At 52.0% G+C, this 13059-nt stretch overlaps 2 protein-coding genes across 3 annotated transcripts; both read left to right on the top strand.

Moving 5' to 3' along the window:
- Positions 1–578: 578 nt before the first annotated feature.
- Positions 579–5686, top strand: TEKT2 (tektin 2; the record flags this gene model as incomplete). Its single annotated transcript, XM_082329695.1, has 9 exons — positions 579–750; positions 1139–1264; positions 1887–2092; positions 2638–2781; positions 3347–3461; positions 3861–3968; positions 4408–4551; positions 4811–4890; positions 5482–5686. The coding sequence occupies exons 1-9, from the start codon at positions 595–597 to the stop codon at positions 5684–5686; spliced, it is 1284 nt and encodes a 427-aa protein (XP_082185821.1). The 5' UTR covers positions 579–594.
- An 869-nt stretch (positions 5687–6555) lies between these two features.
- ADPRS (ADP-ribosylserine hydrolase) lies at positions 6556–12852 on the top strand. 2 transcript variants are annotated; one of them, XR_014230142.1, is made up of 7 exons: positions 6556–6805; positions 7808–7904; positions 8738–8945; positions 9054–9238; positions 9349–9449; positions 9996–11370; positions 12231–12852. XR_014230142.1 is itself a non-coding variant. In XM_082329833.1 (6 exons), the coding sequence occupies exons 1-6, from the start codon at positions 6571–6573 to the stop codon at positions 10286–10288; spliced, it is 1119 nt and encodes a 372-aa protein (XP_082185959.1). In that variant the 5' UTR covers positions 6556–6570; the 3' UTR covers positions 10289–12197. The 2 variants fall into 2 exon arrangements, 1 of the variants encoding a protein (XP_082185959.1); XM_082329833.1 differs by lacking the exon at positions 12231–12852 and having other exon boundaries at positions 9996–12197.
- Positions 12853–13059: the final 207 nt, after the last annotated feature.

Below are 13059 nucleotides of genomic sequence, written 5' to 3'. Positions count from 1 at the left end.
TGCTCAAGGAGCCCTGTCCCAACTACGGGAGCCAGGGAAACTGCCCCAGAACTCCACCTGTCTGTGGTTTTTTTGGAACCTGCAATTTCCTTAGGAGCTGCTCTGATCCTGTTGAGTGGTCTCTCTAATTCCTGCCAGTTTTGCAGGGATGGTGCTGGGTAGCAAGGCAAATGGCTGGGAACTGTATATACTGTTCCTGCAAAGCCTTCATGTCCCCTGGGACTGCAACCCTGGGCCTACGCAGCTGTAACAAAAGCAGAATCAGTAATGTGATCAGCCATTTTGTTCAAGCTCAATGAATACCATGTGGGAGATGGTGCTGTGAGCGGCTCCTTGTCTCTCTGCAAATAGCACCGTTCTCCAGGGAGAGGCAGGTGGACAGGGCTTTCCTCCTGGCCCAGGGCGGAGGGTGGCTCCGGTCACCCGTCCTAGTGCTTCCCCAGTTGTGTGGACGTGTGTCTGCATTAGGCAAGATGCCAGCGGCTTTTTTTTCTTGAAGAGCTTTCCAGTTTGTGGATGCATCTCCATTTCTGGTGTATTTCCATGAATAAACACGAAAATCTTCCACTCCCTTTTAGTCACCTGTTTAGCGAGATGGCCACGCTGAGTGTAAAGTCAGGACAGCGGTTCACCTTGCCGGACTGGCACACCAACTCCCATCTCATCTCGGCTGACGCTGAACACCGGCGTTCTGCTTCCCACCAAGTCCGGCAGGAAGCGCAAGCTCTCCGCAACGAAACCAACAACCAGGTGGGCCTTCTGGCAGCTTGGCTGCTCCCAGGTTTGTCAGAATAGCGGGCTGAGGAGTATGGGAGAGTGTCTAGATCTGGGTGTATGGACAAGGGAATAGGAGAAGGCTTTACTCCACAGAACCTGCTAAATATGTACATTTATTTCCTGTAAACCCATGTGCAATGATGCATGTGTGCTGCCATGAAATCCCCAGGTGTGATTCTCGCATCCTTTGCAGCTTGTATTGTTTTCTCTGCTCTCCATTTGTGTAGATGACTATTAGACCAAATGGCAACATGTTCTACACCTGCGAGGGGTCAGACAATCCTGAAAACAGGGAAAGGCTTCAGCAAGATTCACAATTGCAATTTAAAAAAGAGTAATGGCGTTTCTCCTGTAATTCCAGACAAAATGGGATGAGCATGACAACCACACCCGCCTGGTTGAACGTATCAGCAGCGTGAACAGATGGAAGGAGACCCTGGACAAATGCCTTGCAGACATAGATGCGGAAATCGATGCCTTAGCCAAAGTATGTTGGGAAGGCAGATGGCTGGAAATCGACTTACACTCTCAACATGGGATGTTAAATAATTGAGGCTTGTCTTCTGCAATGGGCAAGCCCATCTGGCGTTTAAAGGGGACTTATCACAGGTATACTGATGTCCGTACCTGATGAAATGACTTCCTGGAAAGCAAGCCACTGTATTCTTGTCTGAGCCAAGCCTTTTTAAGGAGCTGTGCATTGCACGTTCATTTTTGGGTTTCGGGTTGTGTTTTTTGTTGGTGGTGTTTTGTTTTGGTTTTTTTTTTTTTAAAGCTCTGAAGGATAGTGAGAAATATGTTAACGCTATCACTCAAAAATGTTTTATTTTAAATAGAGAATAGCAGTGGGACATCTCTCTGATTCTTTTAGTTCTAAACCCAGAGGCTCCTGCAGTCGTTAGCCCCCAGCAAGGTGTGATACCCAATGCAAACAGCAGATGTAGAGGACTGATGTGTTTGGCTCTCACAATTTTCATTCCAGACTTGCTAAAAGGTTTCAGAACTGCAAAGACAGGCAGTGCGAGGCCCTCTTAACAAGGGTATCGGTGGGTTCCCCTTCCTTTCTTCCTCCCATCCCTGAAGGCGAAGGGCTTCTCCCATTCCTCCAGGTGAAGGAAGCAGCAGAACGTGCCCTCCAGGCAAAGAACTTGCCTTTGGATGTTTCCATCGAGTGCCTGACGCTCCGCGAGAGCCGCCGTGCCATCGATGTGGTGAGGGACCCTGTGGAGGAGGAGCTGCACAAGGAGGTGAAGGTGATAGACAACGCCAAGAGAGAACTGCAGCAGCGTGTGAATGAAGTCTTCGAACAGCTCTGGTGAGGCGAATGACACAGCCTTTGACAGGGCTCTGCCCTCCTCGCTTGGCCTCAGCAGTTCAATGTCCCTCTAATGCCAGGCTGAGATGGGCCGGCAGGCCAGGCGTAGTTACCCCGGGGCAGTGAGCCGCTCAGAGGAGCCTTTGGTGATTATTGTCAAGGTTTGTGGGGTTTGGGGGTTTGTCGGGGAGAGCATGTCAAGGGAGACTTCATAAGCATCCTTGGAAAATTTTGACCCGGACTGGTATCTTGTGCCACCTGCCTTGGTTCCTGAAGCAGTGACCTGGAAGTGTTAAAGCTGCCGGGCCCTAATCCCTCGTGGGTCACTGCCCCGCTGCAGGAGGGCAGAGCAGAGCACGGGGGAGCCAGGCAGGCAGTAAAGCAGGCGTGCTGCTTTACCAAGCTGGGCCCAGTTCACTGGGCAGGCAGGACCTCATCCCTCATTTTTTAAAAAGATGATTGAGGTAGCGATGAAAGCTTTGGAAATTGTGAGCTGCCTCTCCCCTCTGCGTGCTCCCCGCTGACTCCAACCCTGCTTTCTGCAGCCTCCTGCAGGAAGCTCGCCAGCAGCTGAGCTGTGACCACCGGCGCAAGATGGAAGCACTGGAAATAGATCGCGTGTGCTTATCCCTCAACGTGAACTCTCCCAACATCTCCTTCAAGGTCAACCCGACACGGGTCCCAGACGGGTAAGGAAAGAGCGTGCCCTTGTGTGGCCAAATCCGTGCTGGTGCTTGAAAGAGCCCTGGGGTGCTTTTTCCTTCCATGCTGTATCCTGGCTTGATGGGTGCAGTTACAGGGAGAGCTCCAAACAGGAGTTGGCTGCTGGGATTTGTTGTGGCTCTTGAATTGTGAAGCCACAGACTTCTGGGAGTTATCTAAATTGTCACCACAAAAACAGAGGAGCTGGCTGCCCTGCCTTCCTGGTGCTTGGCTATCGGTGACGCTCAGTGAGTGGTGTGGTATCAGCCTTTGGCACAGCTTCTGGGGGAGCTGCTGCGCATTTTCACTTGCTTGGCATTTCATAGCATGGTTTGGATGTGTCCCCGGGTTGAGCAGATGTTGGGCTCGGAGCAGGAGCCATGGGGTAGCAATCTCCAGCTGGTGCGGTGAGGAGATCAGACAGGATGTGACCTCCAGAATTCCTGAATCATTTTGCACTGCACAAAGCCTCCTTGGCCTGCAGCGGGTGGTTCCTTTTGAACTGTCTTGCAAACACTCAACTTATTTTCATAACTGCTGATTTGTTCACAGATCAACTGCACTTGATGAGTGGGAACAGAATAGCCAATGTAACAAGGAGCATGCTGAGGCAGAAATGAAAGCCTCGACCGAGCTCCGAGAAGCAACAGTGCTTGCCATTGCACAGGTAAATCAGTCCCTTGGCTGTGAATCGGTGGTGCAGAAGTTCTGGATCCAGTGTGGGAGAAAGGGCTGGCGTGTGCTGTGGTGAGAGGAAGGGACTCTGAAAAGACAGCATTGGCCCGTGGGCCTCTCTGAGAGCAGCTGCCCTCCTGGTTCGAAAGGGGAGCTTGGTTATGCTGCGGAGCTTGCAGCAGTCTTGGCAGCCTGGAAGACACGTACCCGTCCATCGTTCCCTGCCTTTTGGCTACAGGGGTGTGCATGACCTGCACACGCATGGCAGCAGCCAGAACCCAGCTGGTTCTGCTCATAGGCTTGTCCCAACCTCACGGGACGGTCGTATCGGCAACTGCTGGGAGGGAGACCCCTTGTAGGTGGGTGTGACTGGAGCCTGTTCTCTCTTCAGACAAACAACGAGCTGGAGGCTCAGCGTGTAGCTACAGAGTTTGCCTTGCGCAAGAGGATTAGAGACCTGGAAAGAGCCTACGATGAGCTGAAGTGGCAGGAGCAGAATGTAAACGTTGCTTCTTTGGTTATTGAACACAACCTTGGGTGGGAATTGAATCTGAAAGGATGTTTGTTATGTGGAAAGCTACTTGGCCTGAGCATGGTTTCCACATGAGAGCTGTTAAGTGGCGCATGTATGATCCCTGCAACATCCTACCTCCTCCTGCCATCACAATTGCTGCTCTGGCAGTTCCCAGCAGCAGTGCCAGGCTGTGGCCTTTTTATTTCACCCCTGGTCTCAACCACTGTGGCCATAAAACGCCAGCAGCACCATGCCTGGTCCATGTGAAAAGCCCGATCTGTGAGCAGAGGCGTTCAGTACTCAGAAGCTCACCAGCCCTTGTTTAAAATCCATCCCCCGCAGAGTAAGAGCCCAGGACACCTGGGGGCTGTTTTCCAGTCTGTATCCCCGGCTGTCCCTCATGATACCTGTCTTTTATCCGTAGACCTTGGAGGAAATTGCTGAGATGGAGGAGGAGATCCGACGCTTGGAGGAAGATCTTCGAAGGAAAACGCAAGATCTGAAAGTGGCACACACCCGCCTGGAGACCCGCACGTATCGGCCCAACATGGAGCTCTGTCGGGATCAGGTACCAGCCTCGCCTGGCACGCTCCCTGCCTGGGCTGGGGGGAACCGACCGGGACGGGGGCTTGCGTGGGTCTGAAAAACGCGGGTGCGCTTTGGAGAAAACTACAGAGGGGCTGAGCGATGGATCCTGCCGTCACGTAGCAAAGCAAGGAAATAAATGTCATCGCTGGGCTAGAAGGGGAACGAGGGAACCGTGGCCTTTGTAAAACACCGCTTCAGCCCTGTTAACTGCTGTCACCTTCTCCCTCCCCACCTCGCAGGTCCAGTACGGGCTAACAGATGAGGTCCGCCAGCTGGAGGGAACGATCCGGGCGCTCAAACAGAAGCTGGCAGAGTCACAGTGAGTCTCCTGCTCTCTGGGGCAGAGCAGTGGCCCAGCATCGCCCACGTGAGGGACGTGGCGATGTGCAGCCCTGGGCCTGGCACGCTTCCAGAAGCTGCGTTCTGGAGCTCGTGTCTGCTCAGATCAGGAGGGGAAATAATCCCTGGGCTTGGTGGGGAGCTGGAGCGGGCAGCAGGGCGCAGGCAAGGTACGAGAGGTCTGTGCGGTGGGAGTGTGAGTGGGGTTCCCACGGTGCCTGCTTGACTCCGACTTCAACCAGGCACGGACAGTTCTAAAAGGGGGGGAAAAAAAAGGGTGAAAAGTAAAAGGAAGAAAGAGAAGTGCTGCTCTGGGCTGGGCTGGGCTCCCCGGGCGCACATCTCTGCGCTGCACTCCGGGAGCAGCCTGTGGGCTTGCTATTCACGGACCCAAACAATGCTGCTGCTGCTGCGCACCAAGAAATACCCGATGCGTTTGTTCTTCGTACAAAGGCAAATGCTGCATGGATATTTCTGCTGCCAGAAAGTGGGAAGTTGGGTGTTTCCTGTCCAACTTGGGAAGCGAATGCAGTGCTTGAACCCAGCTCCTCTCCCTTCTGCTTGTTCCCAGGGGTGCTTTGGACGCTCTTTACAGACAACTTCACCGCATTCAGACAGATGCTGGCTACAAAGCCAATTCCCTGGTGCTGGACAACAAGTGCATGGACACCCGGAGAAAGCTCGTGGTCCCTGCTGAGAAATTTGTGCCGGAAGTCGACACTTTCAACCGGACCACGAACCGCGCGCTGGAGAACGGGCAGCTGGAGTTGGCTTAGCGCGCCGGGGAGAAAGCTACCAGTGACTCAGTTCCGTAGCGAGGAAAGCGGACATCTGTGTCGCGTTAGGATAATGGAATTCTCCCTCCTCCTCGTTTGTTATACAACCGTCTGTCCCCTTGTACGATGTTTATGGCCTCTTGCACTCCAAGGGGCGTTATAAACAATAAAGAGTCTGTCCCCAAGAGCAGTTGTCATCCGACGGTGTTGGAAGCGTTTCGTGGTGATTGAATCCATCTGGGGCTCTTTAGCGTTTTAAGTCCTTTAAAGTGCAAGGCTGCGCTCTGAAAAAGGGACTGTGTAACGGTGGCGGCGTGCCAGATCTGCTCTGCGGGCGTACTGACTCAAATCTGCTCGCTTTAACGATGAAAGTAAAGTTTGGGGTTGGGATTTCCCCTCGCCTGCTAGCCCTGCGGAGCTAACGCAGCTACAAAAGGAAAAGCTGGAGTCCGTTCTGGCTCTTGTGGCTGCAGACTTGTTAAAATTGAATTGCAGCGCTTGCGTTCTGCCGTGAGTTTATTGTTTCTGTTCCAGGCACGCTCCCACGCTCGCCCCGGGAGACGGCGTCCTTGCGAACTGGATTATTTTATGTGCGACGGGACCAGAACTGGGGCCCTGCTTTTCCTCCCCCGAGGTGGGAAGGTGATGCCCCAGTGGAAAGCAGCCTGGATTTCACTCCTGACTCTCCGACTAAATTTTAATAATGAGAAATTGAGGGGGAAAAGTCAACTTTCCTGTAAGTAGAGAAATAAGGCAACAGTAGCTTTTTCCCGCCCACGCCGCCGCCGCTCTCCTCCGCGCCGCCAGGGGGCGGTGTCCGCGGCAGCTGCCGCGGACACCGCCCCCTGGCGGCGCGGAGGAGAGCGGCGGCGGCACGGAAGAAGATGGCGGCGGCGGCGGGTTCGTGCTCAGGCTCGGGGCGGGCGGCGGCGCGGCCTCGGCCGGGACCCGCTCGGTTCCGGGGCTGCTTGGCCGGAGCTTTGTTGGGTGACTGCCTGGGCGCCGTCTTCGAAGGCAGGAGCGTCGTGAAGCTACCCGACCTGCTGAGTTTCCTCCGAGGCCTAGAACCGACGCCCGGGCCGATTGAGGCGGGGGAGCCGGCCGGCAGCGCCCGCAGAGGTGGGCGGAAACCCCGGGAGCGGGACGAGGGGTCGGGCCCGGAGCACATCCCCTTCCCCGTACCCACCGGGTCGGGCCCGGGTCCCAGCACCCCACCGATTCGGGCCTGGCCCCCAGCACCCCTGGGATCGGGCTTTGGGGTGCGCCCTCACCCTCGTACTGCCCCTCCGAAACATGGGTGCCCCCAGTCCCGCCCCTCACCTCAGCGAGGGGCACCTCCCCTGGGACACCCGTGGCTGTCCCCAGCCCTGTTGCCGTGCGTCCTCGGGGGTTTGGGGCTCGCCCCCACCCCGGGGTGAGGATGACCTTGCTGAAGCGGTGCCCCGCTTCTGGCTCCCCAGGGCAGTTCCAGGTTCCTGCAGCACATGGCCGGTGCGGAGGGGTACGTGGTTTGCTGTGCTCAGCCTGTGCCGCTCCTGCCAGCGTGAAGCTGGGGTGTGTTGCGTGCTGGGAACCTGGGTATCGCGGTGCTGCAGGGGTGTCAGCGAGGAACAGATACACCAAAAATAGATGGGTAGAGTCAGAGAAGCACAAGAATGGTTATTTAGGATTCGCCTTGGGGTTCTGAGCACTGCAGCAAGCCCTGTAAACCCGCCCAGTACGATCTTAAAGGCACTTGATTTTGTTGCGGTCTTGTCCAGAAATGCAACTGTGCTTTCTCTTCTCTGCTTGTTGGCGTACGCTGTTAACTCCTGCAAACTGTAAACTGAGAAAGAGGCTTGTCCATATGCGCCTCTGGATATCAAACGTTTTCTCTTGGCCCTTATTAATCTTGGAATGCTTTCTGTCTCGCTTTTGTTGTGGATGCATCTCTTTCTGTGCCTTTTTACTCCAATTACCATGGCTAGTGATGAGCTCAGAGTGCTGGGGAACCTCTGGTAATGTTTTAACTCCAGCTGTACAGATAATTAGCCCTTGGAGAGCAGGGAAGTGCTGGAAGTTGAGGACAGGAGGAGAGTTTGTCTCTGGATGGTCACGTTATGTTTTGACCTTCTGTTTTAGAAACGCTTTCGTACACGGACGACACGGCCATGAGCAGGTCGGTGGTGCAGTCCCTGCTAGCCAAGCGAGAGTTTGATGAAGTTGATATGGCCAAGAGGTAAGGACTGCAGCCGCCTTCGGAGGCCAGGCTGTTGGCATTCACTAGTGAAGGCAAAACTTTCTCAAGATTCAGCAATTGCTGTAATTTTATGTGAAAGGGGCTAAGGCAAAGTCATTGTTAATTTCGGAGGGGAAAAAGAAAAGCGAGGGCTAATCCTGTCATTTATTGTGTGCTTTGCACTATCCTGGAACATGGAGCAGTGCTAGCTTTAGTGTGGGCTCAGCCTCTGCTTTAAAGGGAAGCAGGATGGGACGTGCTGTATTGCAGCCGTGTATGTATATTCACCTTTGTGAAAGATAATGCTTAGAAATTTCAGAAGCATGTTTATTTCGTGTTTATTTGTTGCTATTCCTGTTTGTACTTGCCTTAATTTAGTTAGTGAATATTAGTGAGGTCAGCTTCAGTTTGTTTATGATCCATTTCCCTTTTGAGTCCACAACCCTGGTAGCATTTGGTTCCACTTAAGGGAGAACATTTATTTGTTTAGAAAACTCTTCCATTGAACTTGAACAAAAGCCTTTCTTTGTGGTCGTGACCCACGGAAATGTTTCTAGTTTGTTTCTATTTCAAGACACAGTTGAGAGGGAAACAAGTTGCCTGTGAAAGGTGATGTTTATACACCCTTTCCTCCTTTCACACCGATTTTTGGGAATCGGATTCTTTCCCTACAGAACTGAATCACTTGAACCCTGACTGTCACTGAATTCTCCATGTGTTGTTGATTCACTTTATCAAGTGGCTTTATACAACCTCTTTACAAGCTTCAGTAACAGACCGAATATCCTCTGTATTTTTTCTCACCTGTGTAACTGCTCTCTTGCCCGTGCCAGGTTTGCTGAGGAGTACAAGAAGGAACCCAACAGGGGCTATGGGATGGCTGTTGTCAATGTCTTCAAGAAGCTCCTGAGCCCCAAGTGCAATGATGTGTTTGAACCAGCAAGAGCCCAGTTTAATGGGAAAGGCTCCTATGGCAATGGCGGTGCCATGAGGGTGGCGGGCATCTCGCTCGCGTATCCTGACGTCCAGGATGTTAAGAAGGTACCGTTCTTGGCTCCTTTGGGCACCTCGACCCTGGGAGTCCCTGCTGTCAGGCGAGACGCGCCGTGATCTCTCAGGTAGGTTTGCTAACAATGTTTTTGTTTGCAGTTTGCGAAGTTGAGCGCCGAGTTAACCCATGCCAACTCCCTGGGCTACAACGGGGCCATCCTGCAGGCCCTGGCCGTGCATCTCGCCCTGCAGGGAGAACTCAGCAAGGAGACCTTCCTGGAGCAGCTCATTAGCCACATGGAAGATGTAGAGGCAGACGATAAGTCTCTTACTGATGCCCGAGCGTAAGTAGCTGTGGGCAGCACTGGCTCTGCTGTGTACAGTTTATTCTGGCTCTTTGTGTTCTCTCTTCTTCATTGTATTCTTTTTTGTTTTTTGTTTTTTTCCCTCCCAGGCTGGGATTTGAGGATTTACCATTTTCAAGACGTCTAAAGAAAATAAAGGAATTTTTGGAGCTCAGCAGTGTTCCCAAAGCAGATGTATTGTTCGAATTAGGTAAGTACCTTTCTTACTACAAGTATTAGGAAAGAGCTGGAAGCCGGACTAACTCAGCAAGCCTGGTTCGTGTCTTCTCCCCCAGATTGCCACTTTGGCCTCTGCTGCCTGTCAGGCACAGAATGTGCTGGAAAGGCTGCCTGTGCTCAGTAATCTGAGTCTTTACCCAGTGATTCCCTCTCTGTATTGGTGGGGAAAAAAATGTCTTGCTAAGAAAAACTTATAATAATGTTTCTTAATATTCTAAGATCTCTTGTCTTAATGGCTATCAGATCTCCGTGTTGGATGGGAACGGGTGGATGTGCATTGCCAAACTGTACTGGGGTAGCTGGGAGTTGGTCTCCAGGATGTGAGTGGTACTGGGGAACCATGGGGAGATTTCTCTTCTGAGATGCAAACTTTTGCACCTTGTCATGATAAAATCAGCGATACCAGTAGTGAAAGTACCTGGCAATGGGAAGTTGCAGTTAGAAGGGAAAAGGTACTTCTGCGGGAGGCAAGAAACAAGTGTTCTGCAGCGCTGAAGGTGTTTGGTTTTGTTAACAGGCAATGGCATTGCCGCTTTGCGGTCTGTCCCTACTGCAATTTACTCCTTCTTGCGCTGCATGGAAGCTGACCCAGATATTCCTGATCACTACAGCAACCTGCAGAGGACCATCATCTACTGCATCTCTCTGGGTGGAGACACAGACACCATTGCTACCATGGCAGGAGCCATTGCAGGGGCTTATTATGGGGAGGAACAGATACCCCCAAGTTGGGAGCAGAGCTGCGAGGCTTTTCAAGAGACACAGAAGCTGGCAAATAGCTTGTATGAACTCTACTGCCAGCGGCTCTGAGCTCCGAGGGGAGCGTGTTTTCCGAAGGCAAAGCGGGTTGTCACCTCTGCTTTTCTGGTCAGAAATCTGGTGGTGGATCCGCGCCATCTGCAGATGCCAGTGAGCCTCCACCTGAGAAAGACGCCTGCTGCTGTGAGCTGAGAGCTGGAAGCACGAGCTGGTTTGGAAGCGAGGGGACGTACCCTTCAGTTACGGTTCAGCTGGGAAGGGGCTGCGTGTGGCGCCTCGGACAGTGGGTGCGTCTCCTCTGAAGTGTACAGGAGCGTCTAGTCTTTGCTAAGATTTCTGCTTCTTGCTTTGTCCCACCCTTATGCCGTTAGGTCATTTTGTCGTTACAGTTACTAGGTGGGTGTCTGAATCCACTGCCTTTCTTGCTGTTTTCCTCTACTCCTGTGTGCCGTGGCCTTTGTTTCAGTTGTTAGTGACCCGTCCTGCAGTGGCTTTGGCAGGCTCCGCAGCCCTCTCAAGACACCAGTTCACCCTCAGCTGACCAGTTAAAGGGTGTAGATGGGAGCTGTCAGAGAGGCGCATCCCTGCAGAGCCTGGGGGACGTCCTGCGTGGTGGCACGGGTCTCCGCCTGTGTTGTGGGGTGAGGATGCTGGAGGGTAGACCTCCTGGGAGGTTTGCAGAAAGAAAAGTGCCAGAGATTGGAGAAGGGATTTCTTTGCGTTGCAAGTGGCATTGTGAGAAACGCCTTGGGTGCATGCAGACAGAATCCCAGTTGGCTCATTGTTACTGCTGGAAGAGGACGTAACTAATTACTGCTCCTCTGGTGTCCTTTGCTCTGCGATCCGCCCGGCACCGTCCACGTTTGGTGTTCCCTTACGTAGCCGGCTTTCACATTGCTGCAGCTACTCTAGCCGTTTCCTTTGTTCCTAATCCTTGCATCCTGCGCTTTTAATCCTGTCCTATGTATGTCCAGAGCACCAAGCGAGATTGCTGTTTAAATCTGTGAGTGGAGATCGTTGTGACAACTAGTGTTACACAAAGAGTGAATTCCTCGTTCTGCTGCAGTCGGTGACAAAAATTACTTCAGCTGGAAGCAGGAGTTACTTCTCACAGTTTTAAAACTCTGTACTTGGTAAGAATAATCCGAAAATAAAGGGAAAAGTAGGTTAATTGGGGGAGAATTTATCAGAGTTTCAAAGAATTTGTGCATGTGAAGCTGGTACTGGTGGCCAAGAATATTCTAGCAAAGCTGTGGTGTTGCAGAGTTTCACGTTTAAAACCTTTGCCCAATGGAGCTGGTCAAAAAGGGAGTAACAGCTTGGGTATGGCCTGTCTAAAAAGGGTTAAAAGCTGTCTAATAATTGAAAACAAAAAGAAAGGCAAGCAGTCATCATATGGAAATGTTTATACATTTGAATATGACAATGTCATTCTCGAATCTCTAGTATTTCTTGTGACAGCGGGAAGTGACCGTTGTGCTCAGAGCTCGCTCCCCGCTGGTGCCGGCGCGTGGTGGTTGTGTGTGTCAGGCTGCAGGCACACGGGGAAAATCCGGCTGCGATGGGTCGCTCCGGTTTTTCCTGTACTCTCCTTCCTTCAAGTGCCAGTCTTCTCTGTGATGCTTTACTGGGTTTTCCTTGTATAAATGAATTCTTGTCCTGAGAACATGTGGAATTTTGATCTATTGTATATTTATGTATTGTGCTGCAGATCCGAGGTGTAAAATGTCAGGTGTGTCACATTATTCTGCCAGAGGTGTGAACATATTCATGGAATTATTTAAAAGCAGATATTTTCCTTTTAAAGCAGCTTTATAATTTTAAATGTTTGGAACTCCTGAAGAGCGAAAGAGCTCCTGTTTAAAAAATATAGTTCATTTTAGGCCAGAATTTAAATGTGTACTAAAGCATTTAGCTCTGACTTCCTTGGAAAGAAATAAAACCACTTCGTTATCTTTGTTAATGAGCCACTGCTCCTGTCTTTTCATTCAAGTCATGAAGTTGTGCATCCATACCAAATGACGAGGAGTTGTATGAAAACCTCTGGGCTATTTCTCGCCGCCTTCGCTTTGACTCAACCTGAAACGACTTTGTTACGCCTTCTTGAAGTCTTTCTGTAGAAAGCAGAGCGGAGGTTGTTCGGTGCTGGTTAGAGACATCTTGCGTGTAGCCAAGACTTGTGAGTCTTTGGGGTGAGTTTTTAGCACTGGAAATCTGTAAAAACTCCTTTCAGGTCCTCTTGCCCGTGAGCCGTACGGGGTAGCTGAAGTTTGCAAAAGCCCGGGAGCGGCGGGTTGCTGTTAACAGCAGGGTGAGCGGGCAGCAGCGATCGCGCGCGTTGCAGGCAGCTTTGCTGGAGAGGCCCTTTCCCTTCGCCGGCTGCGGCTCGTAGGCTGTGTTTGCAGCGAGGAGCGGTGTGTGGAAGGAGTTCAGCTGGCGGAGCCCAGCGTGCGATGATCGTGCAGAGAGCAGGGAGTGCGCTGGGTGCCCCCGCGACTTGCGGCAGGAGAATCGCTCGTTCTTCGGGGTCAGCTTTTGAAGGAGTCTGCCCGCGCGGCAGCCAAGCTTCTCTGGAAGTGTTTCACCCGTAACAAGTAACGTCGCCTCTTCCAGGTAAGAGATCAGGTGGGAAAACATAGTTTCTTCTCTTTATTCTTTGTGCTTTTAGCCTCTGAAAGTGATTTGCTTACAGGTTACTCTCCATCTCTTCCGTGTGCTGCTGAACGGACTGCTTTTGCTGCTCGGGATGCGGAGGTTGGCTGTAGACGAGGTTGTGTGACGTAGCAAAAAAAAAAAAAAAGCGTAACAAAAACACAGAAGGG

This window comes from Platalea leucorodia (genome assembly GCF_965183815.1).
Source record: "Platalea leucorodia genome assembly, chromosome: 18".
In the NCBI taxonomy this organism is placed as follows: Eukaryota; Metazoa; Chordata; class Aves; order Pelecaniformes; family Threskiornithidae; genus Platalea; species Platalea leucorodia.
The sequence above is the reverse complement of the archived record's forward strand: the minus strand, read 5'-3'. Positions and strand labels throughout refer to the sequence as shown.

What these genes read in the sequence shown, in the direction of transcription:
- ADPRS (XM_082329833.1), top strand. Translation starts at nt 6,571, where the DNA reads ATGGCGGCGGCGGCGGGTTCGTGCTCAGGCTCGGGGCGGGCGGCGGCG. An exon ending in ACGTCCAGGATGTTAAGAAG is followed by an intron (nt 8,946 to 9,053) that starts GTACCGTTCTTG and finishes TTTTGTTTGCAG; the next exon opens with TTTGCGAAGTTGAGCGCCGA. An exon ending in TCTCTTACTGATGCCCGAGC is followed by an intron (nt 9,239 to 9,348) that starts GTAAGTAGCTGT and finishes TTTCCCTCCCAG; the next exon opens with GCTGGGATTTGAGGATTTAC.